Genomic DNA, 18,179 nt, shown 5'->3' with positions numbered 1-18,179 from the left:
TTGAATTTCCTGAACACAGCCAATAAGAGCGGTTAGCCAAAATACACAACCAAGAGAAGGTGACACCGGGATAGAAATCACAGACGACTCCAGATTTGGGATTCAAAAATGACTAATAGTAGTTCGAAATGTCAGTCCGCATCTATTTACTCTTATTTTTCAATGCCATGTTTTACTTCTTTCAATAAAACTACTTTCTGGCCTCTGATATTTCTACCAGTTGCAGCATACTGTGATTCATTTCAAATCAAGCTGTGAGTCAGACTTCAAGCCCCTTCCTTTTGGTGTAAACCCTCACTCATCCGGCCAGTGCAGTAAGCTCCACCCACTGAGAGGCTGAAGTAAGCCAGGAGAACGGAGAGATTTTAACAGGTGACTCACTACTGAAACCCATGTTCACTGAACAACACAGGAGCATGTCTATCCTTCACACAAAGCAATTTCCCAGCTCATCCAGAAACCACTTTCCACCATGGACAAATGAAACAAATGTTTCCAGCCCCTTTATATTGTGGGGTGTGGAGTTTGAATGGAGGAGCAGCGGTCAGTGTGGGGGGTGGGGATTGTAAACATGCGTTGGAGACATTTAGGCTGATTGTACGCTCCTCTCTGAAAAACTCCCTGGCTCAAAGAGCATCTCTTTGGTTATTCGGCACACGTCTGACGGTTCTGTCACACACTGGTCACCGTGGTAGTCACCGTCTGGGTTAAAAGCAATGCCCCCAGATGTGTGACTCACAAACTGACGTGATAATGAAGAAAGAACGCAGAGGAACCAATCCATCTGGAAACGGAACAAACCACTTGTAGGCTCCAGGTCACATTGGAGTGACAGAACATGTTAGCGGTAGCGGCGACACTCCCTCGGGTAACTTGTCTCCGGTGACGCCCCTCCCCGGCTGCTCCCATTCCGAACACGCCGCGGGAGCCCCCGGGCCGGCTGTTCTCGTCCCTCCGCTTTCCACGTCCCCGGCCGCGGGGAACCTCCACTCGTCTATGTGGAAATGAGAGTCCTCCGTGGCCCAGTCACGTCCACCACAATGTTCCGCTCGGCACGGCGCCTCGCAAGACCACGTCGCCACGGGTTGGCCCGCGGGGAGCCCAGAAATCAATCAGCACTAGGATGAATAGGTCAGCCTAAACCACCCGCTGGAGGCTAGAGGGAGCTACTCAGGAGACATAGATTGAGAGAGGGAGGGGGGCTGTCTCCTCTGCAGGATGGGGGGGAGGCGGGGGCTGGCCTGGCAGCACAGTGAAGCCTAACCTGGACAACACGGTCTGAGATCATTGGTCTCTAGGAACGAGGCAGGAAACACTGACAGACAGAGAGGGGAAACATTTGAAGGACGGAACAGACTGCTGGTCTAACGTAGTGGGTGGGAGGCACAAGTGTGTATGTTTGGCCAACCGCAAGAGTGACTGACAGAGACGGACAGGATACGTGCATTTACCTGTTCCCTCTCCAAGATGTCGCGCAGGTGCTCCAACCCCAGGCTTTTCAGGAACTGGCTGATGTTCATGTCAAGGATGGCTGTTGGACAAACGACACAGACCGAAGACTGGTTACTACAGAGCGAAGACTGGTTACTACAGAGCGAAGACTGGTTACTACAGAGCGAAGACTGGTTACTACAGAGCGAAGACTGGTTACTACAGAGCGAAGACTGGTTACTACAGAGCGAAGACTGGTTACTACAGAGCGAAGACTGGTTACTACAGAGCGAAGACTGGTTACTACAGAGCGAAGACTGGTTACTACAGAGCGAAGACTGGTTACTACAGAGCGAAGACTGGTTACTACAGAGCGAAGACTGGTTACTACAGAGCGAAGACTGGTTACTACAGAGCGAAGACTGGTTACTACAGAGCGAAGACTGGTTACTACAGAGCGAAGACTGGTTACTACAGAGCGAAGACTGGTTACTACAGAGCGAAGACTGGTTACTACAGAGCGAAGACTGGTTACTACAGAGCGAAGACTGGTTACTACAGAGCGAAGACTGGTTACTACAGAGCGAAGACTGGTTACTACAGAGCGAAGACTGGTTACTACAGAGCGAAGACTGGTTACTACAGAGCGAAGACTGGTTACTACAGAGCGAAGACTGGTTACTACAGAGCGAAGACTGGTTACTACAGAGCGAAGACTGGTTACTACAGAGCGAAGACTGGTTACTACAGCGGAACCACCTCAGCACGGTGTGGACACGGTTCTAAGTCATCTACGTGGGCCTGTGCATACCCTCTCCTTCCTTCCTCTCCGCCCCGGAGGCGCCGTCGGCGGGCCCGGTCGCCCCCGCCACGGTGAGCTCGCTGAGGGGCGCGGCCAGGTTGTCCAGGCTGCTGGCCGCCGACAGGCAGGACGGCGTGGACGCCGGAGAGATGACCACCGCCGCGCTGACCACCGTGGCCTGGGGCTTGAAGCAGCTGGGCAGGGCGTCCGGAGGCATGGCGTCGATCAGCAGCGCTCTGATGTCGTCGGCCTGAGAGGGAGGGGACCGGAAACGGGGGGGGGCGTAATGAGGCTACTCGGAAAAACAAGCTCATTTACATGGTAAACCAACGAGTGCGTTCATCTGAAGGACGACTCTAATTGCCTGACGTTAATGACTTCAAAATCTGCAGATTCAAATCAGTAAGGGGAGCACAGCAAGCTACGGTTGGGGATTACTGTATTACAGGACAGAGTGACTTTGTGGGAAGCCATTACCTGAGGTAATTACGTGTGTATGTGTGTGCGTGCGTGCGTACCGTAGCCAGGTCCAGTGGAGTCTGTCCTTCCTGATTCTTCATCGTAGGGTCAGCTCCGTGGGCCAAAAGCAGAGCACACAGCTGAGTCCGGCCTTTCTGGGCCGCCTCGTGTAGCGGGGTGAAGGCCCATTTATCTGTAGCGTTCACACACGTGTTGTACTTTATTAGGAGGGCAGCGATATCCACGTGCTGGGGGAGAAACAACAAGAGCCTGTTGAGGTCCATCTTAAAGGGATATATAGTGACACCTCATTTTTCACATGACTTGTTTTCTCCTGGTCTAAGGAAGCCAATCTCGAAGCTGAATTTGTTCTTGATCGCCCCCCAAAATGAACTACAGTGTGCCAGGTTATTTTTTCTACTACGAGTATAAAGGTATGAAACGCCAACTGACTAAAACAAGATAAATCTAAAAAGCACACAGTCGGATAGGTTTCCCATTATGATTGTATCTGTGGATATAGTGTTTTGATATTGACGTGTCTACAGCCCACAAACATCAGACGATTGGAGGGTTTCTTGTGGGGATGCTTTAAACACATTGCTGTGTTGTTATTCTGGTGGACCAATCCGGTTCCATTAGTACGGCTCATTCAAGACAAGCAATTGAACATTGAGGGAAAAAAAAAAAACTGTCTCGGTGATACGCCGACAACAACAAAGTGCAAAGTTATTACGTATTCTATTACGCAAAAAAAGAAAGGAAGAGAGAAATGTTTCAAAGTATGACTAAGAAAATGTATAATTCAATGGACAAAAAAGTGCATAAGTTAAATCCATGACTCAAAAGCTTCACTCATTAAAAGAGAAAAGTTAAACCACCACCTATCAGAGATCATTAGCGGAGGCAATGCCAGCAATGTTTCTCCTTTACTGTGTTCCTCCTGAAAGCGTCCGTGAACTCTGGCGCCATGGCGGTGCAGAGAGACTGGGCCAAGCCGCCCTCACTGGGCCGCAACGCATCCATCCAGTGGGCCGGAGTTCTGGACGTGGTCTACTCAGCCGGCTGGCCGACCCAGCGAGTACCCGCCCGCCCAGTCCCATTACGCTGTAATCATCTCCGCGTGTTTGAGCTCAGCCCACTGACATTCATCACCACAAACAGACCAGAACCCAGACGTCCAGGCCCCGCGAAGTTCAGCCAAGGCCCGCCAGCGAGCAGCCGACCCGACGACCTCCTACTGTATCAACACAAAACTCCACACTTGGTTCAGGAGGGGGGGGGTGTCGGAAGGCATGCCATAGGGACACTGGTCCGGACTCAGAGCCAGCTGAAACAGCCGGGACTGTTATGTAAGCAGTAGTCTGTTCAGGGCTTCCGTCTGGCCCTAATCACATCCCCAGGGTCACGGACTACTGCTGGAATGAAGAAGCACATAAACAACTGCCATTTCTTCTGCTTATTAGCTTAACAAATGTCCTCACGCCTGCCAGCCAGGTCATCTCAGAGGGCAGAGAATCACTGGGGTTGTTTCTGGTTCCGGTTGGGAGAAGATTTGGGTGGTGGTTAAGAGTGTTATTTGGCTGGTTTCGGTTTGCACAGAGATGGGGTTCACTGATACTGTATCCCCTCCAACTCCCTGTGGGACCAGTCTGCTATCGTATCAAAATGAATGTTTACTGTTGCCACTAAATGAATGATCAGACGCAGTGTAGTTTGAAAACGTTATGAGCTGCCTCAGTCTTGGAGGACTTTCACCGGACACCTCACACACACACACACACGAAAGCGTGTGTTTCCGGGGGGTGGGGTGTGGACAGCGGTACTGACAGCTGGCAGTTGTCCCACAAGGCCAAGCGTCCCGGTGTTAAGACTGATACAGTGGCCTGATACATTTAGGGCCTGTGCTCTGTGGGCGGGAGACGAGGGGGGTGAGGAGGTGCCGCTCACCCCATAGGAAGCAGCGTTGTGGAGGGGGATGAGGCCGCCCTTGTCCTGGGCGTTGACGTCCGCTCCATGTTCCAGCAGGTACTCCGCTACCTCCAGGTTATTGTAGCCAGCTGGGGAGAGGGACAGAAGCACACAAGTCAATATGCAGACGCAGGAATGTGCTCGTATCGCTTGACTCAGTCAGAACAAAACTCCCAGAAACGGTGGGTTTCTACTGAACGGCGCGTGAAAATGGTGCGTTTTAGTCGTCACATACTAGGATTGTGCTGGCACCCACGGGGATCAGCGTTTCATCTGACAAATGGTATCTTAATCCCTCTCTCTCGCTCCCCCTTTCTCTCTTCCTCCTCTCTGTTCCATCTCTCTATCCCTCTCCCCCTTTCGTGTTTCTCTCCCTCTCTCGTCAGTATTCTATCAGGCTGTCAAACAAGCTCCGCTTCATAGCAGGGTTGACCCTACGCCACTGCAGCAATTTAATGTGAGAAATTGAGCAGAAATGGTGAAATGAGGTCTGTGGAGTGGGGGAAGCGTCTGCAGAGAGAGCAGCATGCCATTCCTCCCTGGCCCTCTCCATCACCTCCCCTCCAGGACATGGTCTAATTAATACTCTCATTATTAGACGCAGCCCAGAGTTGATGCTCTCAACGTGTGTGTGTGTGTGTGTGTGTATCTTGCACTCCCTGACACTTTCTCTCACTGTGTCGGTAATGAGGAAACCGCTAATCAAATTTCCTAGATTGGTCTGTTAATTCTCTGCTTAGCCATTCGCTGGGTGAATAAGACGGCGCGCGCGCGCGCACACACACACACACACACACACACACACACACACACACACACACACACACACACACACACACACACACACACACACACACACACACACCTCTCCAGCAGCACGTTTGATTGGAGTTAATGTTCTGCTGAGGTAGATAGCCAACCCACTGGAGTGTTCGGAAAACGACAGACCTGACATGGCTCTACTGCAGCACGGGGGTGACTACGGAATGGGCACAATGGAAGTGCCTGACAGACCCACACCACACAAGCCTGTACATGCACTGGCGTTCGGCAAAGTTGAAAAAACATGGTGAGGTGTGAGGCTCGTGTCAGGTCAGCTGTTGACCGTTGTCCCAGGGCGGGGCGGTTCCCCGTCACCTCCTGCGACCGTCTCTCTCGCCCATCTGTCGCTCCCTCTCACTGACCCAGCGACTCCCATCTTCACAGACCTGCCCCGGGCGCACGCGGCCATCTGGCTAAACACACACGGAAATGACCACACTATCCTCCACATGAGGAACTCTCCTATTACTCACAACTACCTTCAGCTCCAACACCTAGTGGTCTAAATCACCTTAGACCACCTACAAAAGATGTCACTGAAGACGCTGGTCTCTGTGAGGGTAGGCCACATACAACAGATGTCACTGAAGACAATGGTCTCTGTGAGGGTAGGCCACATACAACAGATGTCACTGAAGACGCTGGTCTCTGTGAGGGTAGGCCACATACAACAGATGTCACTGAAGACGCTGGTCTCTGTGAGGGTAGGCCACATACAACAGATGTCACTGGTCTCTGTGAGGGTAGGCCACATACAACAGATGTCACTGGTCTCTGTGAGGGTAGGCCACATACAACAGATGTCACTGAAGACGCTGGTCTCTGTGAGGGTAGGCCACATACAACAGATGTCACTGGTCTCTGTGAGGGTAGGCCACATACAACAGATGTCACTGAAGACGCTGGTCTCTGTGAGGGTGGGCCACATACAACAGATGTCACTGAAGACGCTGGTCTCTGTGAGGGTAGGCCACATACAACGGATGTCACACAGGACACTATATCTACAGTACTGCCATTGATATTCGTTAAAGGTCAACTTTAAATCACCTTAGACCACCTACAAAAGATGTCACTGAAGACGCTGGTCTCTGTGAGGGTAGGCCACATACAACAGATGTCACTGAAGACAATGGTCTCTGTGAGGGTAGGCCACATACAACAGATGTCACTGAAGACACTGGTCTCTGTGAGGGTAGGCCACATACAACAGATGTCACTGAAGACACTGGTCTCTGTGAGGGTAGGCCACATACAACAGATGTCACTGAAGACGCTGGTCTCTGTGAGGGTAGGCCACATACAACAGATGTCACTGAAGACGCTGGTCTCTGTGAGGGTAGGCCACATACAACAGATGTCACTGAAGATGCTGGTCTCTGTGAGGGTAGGCCACATACAACAGATGTCACTGGTCTCTGTGAGGGTAGGCCACATACAACAGATGTCACTGGTCTCTGTGAGGGTAGGCCACATACAACAGATGTCACTGAAGACGCTGGTCTCTGTGAGGGTAGGCCACATACAACAGATGTCACTGAAGACACTGGTCTCTGTGAGGGTAGGCCACATACAACAGATGTCACTGAAGACACTGGTCTCTGTGAGGGTAGGCCACATACAACAGATGTCACTGAAGACGCTGGTCTCTGTGAGGGTAGGCCACATACAACGGATGTCACACAGGACACTATATCTACAGTACTGCCATTGATATTCGTTAAAGGTCAACTTTAGGGAAACACACAATGAAAAAGACATAAACGGAAGAAAACGATTTAGGGGTGAAGAAAATATTTGTTTGAAGATGTCCCACTTCTTACTGAGCTCAACAGCCTCTTCACAAAACCAAATCCTGTGATAATGACATGAAAGAAATGCCGTAGGAGGGGCTGAGCCTCCCCTGGATACTACAGCAGTATCTGGAGAGTGGGAGGAACTTAACATCGACCCAGCTCAAGCCTGTTTTCATACTGGGAAAGAAAAGGCCGTGCCTGTGTCCCGTCTTACCAGCAAGGTGCAGGGGGGTGGAGTTGCGTCCCTGTGTGTCCCTACAGTTGATGTTCTCCGGACTGCAGAGTTTCTGGACTCGGGCCAGACAGCCCTTCTTGGCAGCGTCCAGCAGGGCGGCGTCTCCTCTGAGCAGGTCCTGGATGTCCGTGTCGCCCTCCTTGACCATGTCCAGAGGAGTGTTACCATCGCGGTTCTTCTTGGTAGGGTCCGCCCCGTGCTGAAAGGAACAATCAGTGCACAGTGGATTGATATTAACGGCACAAAGGACAGCTTTCATTGGACGACAAGAAACCTAGGAGAGACGGGATTGTTTGTGCGTACACATTTAGGACATTTTGGAATAGGAAGACCAGTCCTTAGATTCCGGTGTTTTGGTAAAGGGCTCCCTGCCATGGCATCGCACTGCACACTTGTTAATTAGGCATGGGAGTAATACAATTAAAAGTTATTTGATTATATGCCTTTGGCAGCAGCAGTCAGGTAGAATGTATTGTGGGATTGGGTAGAAAACCTATGATTGATGGTCGCTTAAACACCAACGAGGCTATTGTGTCTTTGATTAAAAAATAATATACATAGCCCCTAAAATAATCTACTCTTCAGAAACTAAACTGACGAGCTCTCTTCTGACAGAAACCCATTCATTTCCGCAGTCTAAAAACTGCCTAGGGGCAGGACATTGTACGTACTGTTTCAATAAAACTGGTTAAAAGGATAGTTTAACCTAATTACAAAATCATACTTTGGTGTCCTTACCCTTTATGAAGTCTATGGACAAGGGTTCACAGGAATATATGCTTTGACATGAAGCCGGTAAGAAAACAAATGACCAGTTTTGTAAACCTTTTAATTGCTAGCTAACTTACTGAAGTAACATCGCAGTTACTAGTAGTAGGCCTCTAGCTGGTCCGCTATCATTGTGTATTATAGCGGTCTACACTAAAAGTGCTTTTTTTTGGGCCAACCCTATCCTCTACTCACATGGACGGGACAGAGTATGTCAATGCCTACAAAACCTTCTGGTGTCAGAACTCCTCAGCTTACAGCTCTAACACCCAGATCCTTATGGTTTTAGAACAGCTCAGGAAACAGCTCTAACACCCAGATCCTTATGGTTTTAGAACAGCTCAGGAAACAGCTCTAACACCCAGATCCTTATGGTTTTAGAACAGCTCAGGAAACAGCTCTAACACCCAGATCCTTATGGTTTTAGAACAGCTCAGGAAACAGCTCTAACACCCATATCCTTATAGTTTTAGAACAGCTCAGAAAACAGCTCTAACGCCCAGATCCTTATGGTTTTAGAACAGCTCAGAAAACAGCTCTAACGCCCAGAACCTTATGGTTTTAGAAAAGCTCAGGAAACAGCTCTAACGCTCAGATCCTTATGGTTTTAGAACAGTTCAGGAAACAGCTCTAACGCCCAGATCCTTATGGTTTTACCACGGCTCAGGAAACAGCTCTAACGCCCAGATCCTTATGGTTTTAGAACAGTTCAGGAAACAGCTCTAACGCCCAGATCCTTATGGTTTTACCACGGCTCAGAAAACAGCTCTAACGCCCAGATCCTTATGGTTTTAGAACTGCTCAGAAAACAGCTCTAACGCTCAGACCGTTCTGTGTGTTAGAACACCTATATAATAGGCCCTGCTTAACCCTGATCAGATAAAAACAACAATCAAACCATGCCTGGCCAGTGAGGTAATCGTGTCCAGAGGTGTTATGAAAATAACCCATTAACACAAGTGTTGCTCCTGTGTGCTATTTAGACATGAAGAGTTTAACTACCACAGGGCTTTAGCTTCTTAACACAATTACTCAACTGTTTCTACAAGACCTTATGTAAATGGCCTTGAAACACAGTGACACATAAAGAGACTGACGGGCTGGCGAGGGACTTGGAGGACAAACCTTGAGGAGCAGCTTGCAGATCTCGTATTTGCCCTTGGCCGCAGCTTCGTGGAGAGGGGTGAACTTCCACAGGTCGGCTACATTCACAGACGCCCCGTGTCTCACCAGCAACTCAGCCACCTCATAGTGACCATAGGAGCAGGCATTATGTAGGGGCACCAGACCTCTGGAGAGAGGGAAGACAGAGAGAGAAAGGGTTGGGAGAGGGAGAGAGAGAACAAGGGGTGGGGAAACAGGGAGGGGGAGAGCGAGAGCAAAGAATGGAGAGAGTGAGGGGGAGAGAAAGAAGGGGGCGGGAATAGAGGGCAGGGGAAAGAGTGGGTTAGAAGGAAAGGCTCTTCTATTCTGAAGTGTCTAATACTGGAGCAGCCTGAGGGAACAGCACACAGAGACCTTTGAAAGAGACGGGATCATCTGGAGCAGAGAAGATGAAAGCACCGCCGAGGCAGCCGACGGTAGACAAGACAGACACACTCCTGAGCTCATAAAACCAGATCAGGAGAAGCGGCAGGCCGCCAAGGGAATAGCCTCACCCCTTGTCTTTGGCGTGGACGTCGGCACCGTGGTGCAGCAGGTACTCCACCACCGAGACACGGTTGTAGCCGGCGGCGAAGTGCAGCGGCGTCGAGTGGCGACCCTCCAGGTCCCGGCAATTCACATTCTGCGGAGAGCACAACGACTGCAAAACACGGAGACCATACGGTTAGATTCTGCCGGCAGAACAGCCTGGATGAGGTGGAAATGGGAGGCGGTTTACATTCCAGAGGACAGGACACGGGCAGAGAAAGACAAGCAATAGATGCACACCCATAGACAGAAACTGAAAGAGACAGAGGGAGAGCCTAAAAGAGAGACAGTCAATCGTTTACAATTCCGACCACAGCACAAGTCTGCAGGCAGAATCAGTGTTGGTGTGAGATCCAAGTCCAAAGACCACTTCAGATCAAACCGGCAACATCAGCAGAGATGAAACGAACAAGTTTTCAAAAGTGTCTGTTGTTAAAGGCGATGCAGTTCAGTGAGTTCACGCTGCGATTTGCAGGAAGTTGGAAAAGGCAGTAACCGCTCAAATGTCAATGGGTGGTGTGTTATAAGCCTGTTTCAGCAGTTCGTTAGGCTGACGGTAAGGACCACACTCGGAGACGACTCGTACCTTCACAGTGTCTAGGTCTCCAGCTTTAGCTGCCTCCAGGAGACGATAGTCTACATCAGAGTTCCTCACTGGGACATTTTCTGGAGGACAGAGAACAGGAATGAGAGTCACCAACCAGGCTAACAGCCCCAGCTGACAGAAAGACCGACCAACAGCATGAACACAATGGAATCTTGCTCCCCCCCTCCGGCTAGCTCTCACTCACTCTCTACCTCACTCCCTCCCTCCCTTTCACTCGCTCGCTCCCTCCATCTCTCTTCCACCAAGTCACCAACCCATCGCTCTCTTCCACTCACTCAGTAATCCATCTCTCTTTCACTCACTCCATCTCTCAGCCCCTCCCTGTCTCTCTCACCCACAGCCTTTCCACCCAACCCACTGCCTGTCTGTCTGTCTCTCTCACCCACAGCCTTTCCTCTCAACCCACTGCCTGTCTGTCTGTCTCTCTCACCCACGGCCTTGCCTCCCAACCCACTGCCTGTCTGTCTCTCTCTCTCTCTCTCTCTCTCTCTCTCACCCACGGCCTTTCCTCCAAACCCACTGCCCGTCTGTCTGTCTCTCTCATACCCACGGCCTTTCCTCCCAACCCACTGCCTGTCTGTCTCACCCACGGCCTTTCCTCCCAACCCACTGCCTGTCTGTGAGTCTCTCTCTCACCCACTGCCTTTCCTCCCAACCCACTGCCTGTCTGTCTGTCTCTCTGTACCATTGAGTATCTGCTGCACGGCCTCGTTGCCCATCTGTGAGGCGGTGAAGCCCTGTAGTGACAGGATGGAGGCGTCTGCCCCGTAGCTCAGCAGCAGTCTGCAGGTCTGGATGTGCCCTGCCATGGCGGCTCGGTGGAGGGCCGTCTGCCCCAGGGTGTCCAGGGCGTTCATCTGGCAGGCCGGGAGGAGAGACAAGTGGGGGATTGAGCTGTGCTAGGACTCAAATTCCCCCATTTGAAATGAACACAAACATGAATTAATCAGCCCAGCCCTCGAGCAGCCAGAGCGCTGCAGAGACTATCAGCACCAAGCAGAAACTAACAGGAATAGCGTGGACGTGTGTGAGTGTTTGCGTCTGTTTGCGCAGGCACGTGCAAACTTTATTTATTCAGTCTCGTGACGGTTTCTTTTAGCTGCTGGGATGTCCTTGTTTTGATTAATTACCAATCATACAACTCCAATGAAAGGGAAAGCTCTGCTTAGAACACACAGAGCCAGTCTCCAAAGACACCCTGATCAGAGTACAGCCGCAGAAAAACTCTAATACAAGGCTGTGTGGGTTAACGAGGGGGGCTTGATAACCCTTCACAATGCTAGGATTTGGCCCCAAAGCATAGAGTCGGATGCTGTTTTAACAGGAGAAACATGAGAAGCACAAACCAGGCAGCCATTGAAAGGAAACGGGTCATGGGGATCAAAGGCAGAGGACACCAGGTCACATAAGTCCTGTTCACAATAACCACGCTCTTCACAGCATTTGTACAGCTGAAAATAATCCAGACACACTAACATAAGAACATAGGAATATTAATGGGAAATGACTCATTGTTTGAATGAACTAAAAAACTTCCATTACAAATTGCAATCTGGGTCAAGTATCATCTGAAAGCTTATTCTATGGCTAACGTGAGCAGCGGCGTGATGAAATCCTGTGTTACAGTGAGTGTTAGCAGCGCTAGGCTGTCACAAGGAACATCGGAGGCTCATCGGAGAAACAGATGGGAACGTTGGCGTACACAAGGGTCACGTGCGCAGCTAACCATCACCACGGTACAGCGAACGCACAGCCAGTACAGTTCTGACATCATGCACAGCGCACATTACCCAAGGGCCACCTCGTCCCAACGTAGATGTTTATCAGCGATCCAACCCGGCTTTCTGAATACAGGCTGTGTGAAGGGTTACCAGGTCAGGCAGGAAGGAAGGCTGGGATGTGCCGCTGTTTACTTTGGCTGCCTGCTTCCCTTGTCACGCTCCGTACCCAGCTAAGTAGCACTGGGCCTCTGGGCGGGACAGCTACCGGCACTCACGACTTCCAAAGGACAAGCTAGACATGACAGTTAAAGTGCCGCTGCGTGAGGGGAGCTCCTCTACCGCTGTCAGAACTACCCAAGAGCCGCTCGTGTCTTTTTCCTCCGCCGTTTCCTCAGAAAGCAATGGAAATAAAAAAATAAATAAAAAATCAACAGTCGCGCCGCTGATTCTTGAAAATCAAGGGGAGCTATCGAGGGGTTTCTCTTTAGTGGCGGCGCTGCTTTGAAACAGCGTAGTGTTCTCCAGGTTCTGTCAGCGTAGGACAGACTGTGTGGTGTGATCTGCAGGGGGTGGGTTGGGGGGGGACTGGCAGGATATGAACACATCGATCCAGTCCTTCTTAAGATTACGCTCTTAAAACCAGACCTTGAATGGCCCAGACCAAGAGTACAGTCGTAGCTTTAAGTGATGCTAAAAATGTTACAGAACTGAAATGGCTGCTGACTTCAGATAGATACCAAGGAAGATCTGTGTCTTTATTTATTCGGGAAGGGAAACATCTGGCGTCCCAGGGTCTGGGCTCAGTCCAACAGCTAAGGTCCAGCACAGAAGATGAGTAGAGGGGAGAACCTACCTTGGCTCCGTGTTTCTGCAACACCTCCATGATGTCATTGTGGGCCCTCTCAGCAGCCACGTGGAGGGGGGTCATGAAGCTGCACACACACACACACACACACACACACACACAGGTTTGAGTAAACAAAGTTGTGACTAGCTAGAGCTCGAATGGCGGACTGATAAACACTCACTCTTTGTTTTTTTCGTTGACGTTGGCACCTTTACGTAACAGCAACTCTGTGACCTGCTTCCTCTTGGGGTGAGGGGAGGCCACTGAACAGTGCTGCAGCACAGGGGAAGAGACTGTGTCAGGGAGAGAGCCAGAGAGAGCCAGAGAGAGCCAGAGAGAGCCAGAGAGCCAAAGAGAGACAGACAGAGAGAGCCAAAGAGAGAGAGAGAGAGATGGCCTCACCAGCGCCGTCTCGTGGGTCTGCGGGTGTTTAAAGTTGATGATTTCCAGAGCAAGGGTCTTCTTGGCTTTGGCTACATCTGCCTCCCTGGCTGCCTGGAGCAGAGAGTGGCCCTTAAACTCATCTAGACACAGGGGAAAACCAGCAGGGTTACACCTTCACATTCAAACCACAACACCTCCATTATTAGCAGCTCCAGGGCTCGACCGGGTCTGACCACGTCCGCCCCCCGAGCCTGTACAATGCTGTGTATGGACAGGCCTGCGTTCCCCTTACAGGTGAGTCTCTCTTTGAGCTCTGGCGTGGGGGCCATGTCCACGGCACTCTTCCCGTGACAGTTGACCAGGGTGGGGTCTGCCCCGTGGCTCAGCAGCAGAGAACACACCTCCACGCGGTTCTTGGAGGCGGCTTCGTGTAGAGGGGTGAACTGCCACAGGTCCATGGCGTTCACGCACGCGCCGTGCTGCAGGAAACAAGGGGGGTGGGTGCTCAGAGCGGTACGGACTGTTGCGTTTCCAAACCTTGACGTAAGTCCAAAGAGAGCGTCGGGCCAGGCGCTGATGTTCTATCTGACATCAAGCACCAACTGTGTGTATGACAGGGCCCATCACCCGCCCACACACACACAAGTGCAAACACACACACACACACAAGTGCAAACACACACACACACACACACACACACACAAGTGCAAACACACCTCCTCAAAGGAGCGCTGCCTTTCACACGGAACGATCTGTTAAGGATCAAAACCTTCAGAAAACACCTCTCGCGTGTTCCTTTAAAGTACCTCTATTACCTACACGCTAAACCCTGCTCCTCGCTGAGTTCGAGCCATATTATCATGAACTATGAGAGCTGGGAAGCCATATTGGACCCTCTTGTACCCAGATCTAAACCACGCCCCTCTGGGGACTGACACATCCACAACACAACACAGGGTCCTACCTTCAGCAGCAGCTCCGTGACTTCAAAGTGGCCATAGGAACAAGCGTTGTGAAGAGGAACCAGACCTCTGAGGGCACGGAGTGGGGGAGGGGGGAAGAAAACATGAACAACATCGTCCAACAGACACGTCCGCGCGCAATAAATGGGCCGAGTTCATTAGGCCCGGAGGCCGACGGAGCGCCCGGCTGAACGCCACATCCCAGTCACACCGGGGGACGACCCCAACCCTTACCCTTTGTCCTTGGCGTGGACGTCGGCGCCGTGCTGTAGCAGCAGCTGGACTATTCTGACCCGGTTGTAGCCGGCTGCCAGGTGGAGCGGGGTGGACTGCAGGAGAGAATGGAGAGAGAGGGGGAGACAATGATCAGAACAGGGCAAGGACATCAGAGGACACTCCCTAAATCACGGTTCACTCCCTGCAGGGCTGGAGCTGGATGCAAGCGCGTTAAGCGGCCTTCTTTAGTGCTTCGTATTAAAGTGTGTCTGTCTGAAGCCTCTGTGGAGAGGCTGATGTGAGATCACAGAGGGTGCGTGGAGACAGCTTCCATTCCCTTTCAGATTTACACACTTTGGTTTATTTGTTTTCAGAAGTGCTCTGTGAGGGTGTGTTAGGGGTGTAACGGTACACACATTTCTACTGAACCGTTCGGTATGGGAAGGCCCGGTTCAGCCCACATGTTTAGAAACACCACCCGGCAGCTTTGGCCGGCGTTGTAGGTTAATCCGTGAAGAAAACCATTTCCAGCTTTTACAACAAGCTCGTTGAAATCATGGGATGTGGCATTCAAAAACACAGCCTGAATTGGCATATTTCTAACCATCCTTTTTGTGCTTCAGCAACTACTGGAGTTCTGTGGTTAACAAAGACAAACTGGAGGATCCACAGAAGACTGAGTCTGCACATTACACAACAAAATGTTTTAACAAAAGCCACTAAACTAACATTTAGGTGCGCAGCTCACCAGAATTCTAAGACAATTCTAGATGTACTTATCAGATAACCAACTGCTATTTTAAACAAAGACAAAGCATAAGTAGGACAACAGAATGGCCTACCTGGCAAAGTCTAAAACAACACACATAAAAATATAGAAAAATGTCATGACCGGGACAGAATTCAACCAGACAGCATGCTATAGGCTGTGTGGCCTTTAAAGGTTGTTTTCGCAGACAAACCTACCATTCACTGTAAATGAGGCATATGTCGACTGAATTGGATACTGCCAAATAAATCAGCTGTGCCCATAACACACTTTGGACGTGCAGTGAGTTAGTCCAGCTCTCCCCCAATAAAGTCTTTAATAAACCGTCAATAAAATAGAGGGGTTAGCTAGCAGGCCTAATTATTATTGTTGTTAGGCAATAGGCAATTAGACTATTGTTGTTAGATCAATGGTCTGGATTTTATCTCCAGAGAGACTGGAATGACAGTCACATGGACAGAGGTACTTTGTAATCTTGTGATACCGTCATCCAGTCCTCTTTCATCTATGGCCTAGCAGCTACAGGCTCTCTGTGCAGCCGAAGCACGGTTGGGTTTTTTACATGTATTTTCTGAATCACTCCCTTGTGGGAAAGAATTTGAGCTATTATATTTAGGCTGCCTGTCTCTGCATGCCTGCTCCACGTGTGAGCCATACCGTTATGTTTGCCTCACTCGCTGGCTTGAAAAATAGACAATTCAACAGCATGACTTAGACAAGCATGAGCCGGACAGATCCTGTCAATTTATCTCAATAAGCAATTCTTCACTCCTTTGTATATCTCGTGTTCCACAAGTCAGTAAGTGGAGGGGGGGTTCATTTCAGCAGAAAAAAAGCAATTTGGAGAATGAATATAAATTGGTGCAGATTGGGTTTATGCATTATACTATTTTAGTTTAGGATCTGTACAGCATTTTAAATATTGTAGCAACCAGCAAATATTCAATACTGTAAATATTCAATATTCACCAGAACCTCTGAAGACCACTCCTACAGAACAATCAATGTAAGTGTGACCCCACATATCAAAGGTCAGGTGAACCGTTACACCCCAAGTGTGTGTGTGTGTGTGTGTGTGTGTGTGTGCGCGTGTACAGTATCCCTTTCTCCACATTTTGTTCAGTTCTAAATTATAATTGATTACATAAATTTTTTTGCAGGTTACAAAAAATGTGCTAAAGCGATGAGAGCTCCCAGAAGCACAGTGGGCTCTGTCATTAAATTGGAAGAAGTTTGGATCCACCCAGACTAAGTAACCAGGCAAGAAGGGCCTTGGTCAGGGAGGTGCCCAAGAACCCAATGACCACTCTGACAGAGCATCAGAGACCAAACCCAGCAGACCCAAGAAGACTCAAAGCTATGATCACTGCCAAAGGTGCTTCTACAAAGTGCAGAATGAAGGTTCAGAATACAAATGTACATTAGATTTTTCTTCAATATATTGCCATACATTTTTAAAAGGCGTTTTCTCTTAGTCATTGTGGATAGTGTGTAGACTGACGGCAAATCGTTCTTCAATCAATTATACATGAAGTGCATAACAACAGAATGAGGAGAAAGAAAAGGAGGGGAACAGGTTCTCAAGGCTCTGTGTGCCTGTGTACACATTTGAATATCCTAACCAAGTGCATCTCATCGCTAAGTCTTCCTACTGAATAGTAAAATATATCAGTTCACCTCATTGAAAACCATTAGTGCAATTAGGAAACAGCAAACTGAAGCTGCATGTAAAAGGCCTCCCTCGCTCAGCCGTTTCTGTCTTGTAGGGAGCTGTAGCATCAACAGCCAAGACGTGACGAGATACAACAAAGGCAGTACAAACAGGAAACCCAAAGGCGGCGTGCTTTCCGCCGGCACTTATTTCAATGTTTTGTTTTGGTGGCAGTCCTACTGCTGTGATCCTGGGTAGTCATGAAGAGGCCGATGATGCCAAGCCAACACAGACAAAACAACCAACCAAAGGGTCAACTCAAAGGGTCAACTCAGGAAGAGAAGCATTGTGGTAAAGGCAGAGCAGTATTGGCGTCCTATCACCCGAACAGGCAAAGGAGCAGCACAGCATCAATATAATGAACACACGCCTGCTAGCCTGGAGCCCATGCATTGACTGGCTATGGTAGAAAACATTGTGTCCCCACCAGACGGTGAATTAACAGGAAAGAGAGATTGGAGCCCATTCCCCTTCAGATATACTTTCAGGGGGACTAAAAGTATGTGACTGGAGAATAATGACGGGGGGGGGGGGGGGGGGGGGGGGCATTTCCAATGGGAATTTTGCAGCAACACACATTGACAATTACTTCCTGCATTCCACTGATAACACAATCAGGGGACTGTCTTAACAATATTACTAAAATGCAAAAACAAATAGACTGGAGATGAACCGAGTCCAAAACAATGATTCGAGGTGTGACTCAAGCTATGAGATGGCAGGGTAAGGTCACAGTGCAGGGGACGGGGGGGGTGTCGGCTTCAGGTAATAAACAGGCAATTAAGTGTTATCAGGAACACCTCTCAGGGCAGAGGGTTCATATGCCGGGGTTCTACATCCTGACATTCACCTCCACCCCAAACACACACCCACGACCCTTGACCCAATGGGAGCTTGGTGTGGGGGGATGAAATGTGACCAACAAAAAAGCCAAGGTTACAAAATGTGCACAAGATGCCAAGAGCCAGCTTAACGAGGAAATCAT

General features: G+C 49.8%; 1 protein-coding gene across 2 annotated transcripts in view; it reads right to left on the bottom strand.

Annotated features, from left to right (window-relative positions):
- tnksa (tankyrase, TRF1-interacting ankyrin-related ADP-ribose polymerase a) overlaps positions 1-18,179 on the bottom strand; it is a 79,561-nt gene that overhangs the window by 7,774 nt on the left and 53,608 nt on the right. For both annotated transcript variants that reach the window (XM_013137070.4, XM_013137071.4), the window contains 15 exons: positions 14,733-14,827; positions 14,501-14,567; positions 13,828-14,014; positions 13,554-13,675; positions 13,333-13,424; positions 13,158-13,236; positions 11,269-11,440; positions 10,563-10,642; positions 9,943-10,088; positions 9,410-9,575; positions 7,496-7,715; positions 4,643-4,752; positions 2,752-2,940; positions 2,243-2,483; positions 1,452-1,531 (listed from right to left, as the gene is read on the bottom strand). In XM_013137070.4, the coding sequence (XP_012992524.1) occupies positions 1,452-1,531; positions 2,243-2,483; positions 2,752-2,940; positions 4,643-4,752; positions 7,496-7,715; positions 9,410-9,575; positions 9,943-10,088; positions 10,563-10,642; positions 11,269-11,440; positions 13,158-13,236; positions 13,333-13,424; positions 13,554-13,675; positions 13,828-14,014; positions 14,501-14,567; positions 14,733-14,827 (2,046 nt within the window). The remainder of the gene's footprint in view (positions 1-1,451; positions 1,532-2,242; positions 2,484-2,751; positions 2,941-4,642; positions 4,753-7,495; positions 7,716-9,409; positions 9,576-9,942; positions 10,089-10,562; positions 10,643-11,268; positions 11,441-13,157; positions 13,237-13,332; positions 13,425-13,553; positions 13,676-13,827; positions 14,015-14,500; positions 14,568-14,732; positions 14,828-18,179) is intronic.

Source organism: Esox lucius, chromosome 14 (genome assembly GCF_011004845.1).
Source record: "Esox lucius isolate fEsoLuc1 chromosome 14, fEsoLuc1.pri, whole genome shotgun sequence".
Taxonomy (NCBI): domain Eukaryota; kingdom Metazoa; phylum Chordata; class Actinopteri; order Esociformes; family Esocidae; genus Esox; species Esox lucius.
Note: the sequence above shows the minus strand (reverse complement) of the source record. Positions and strands in the feature narration are given on the sequence as shown.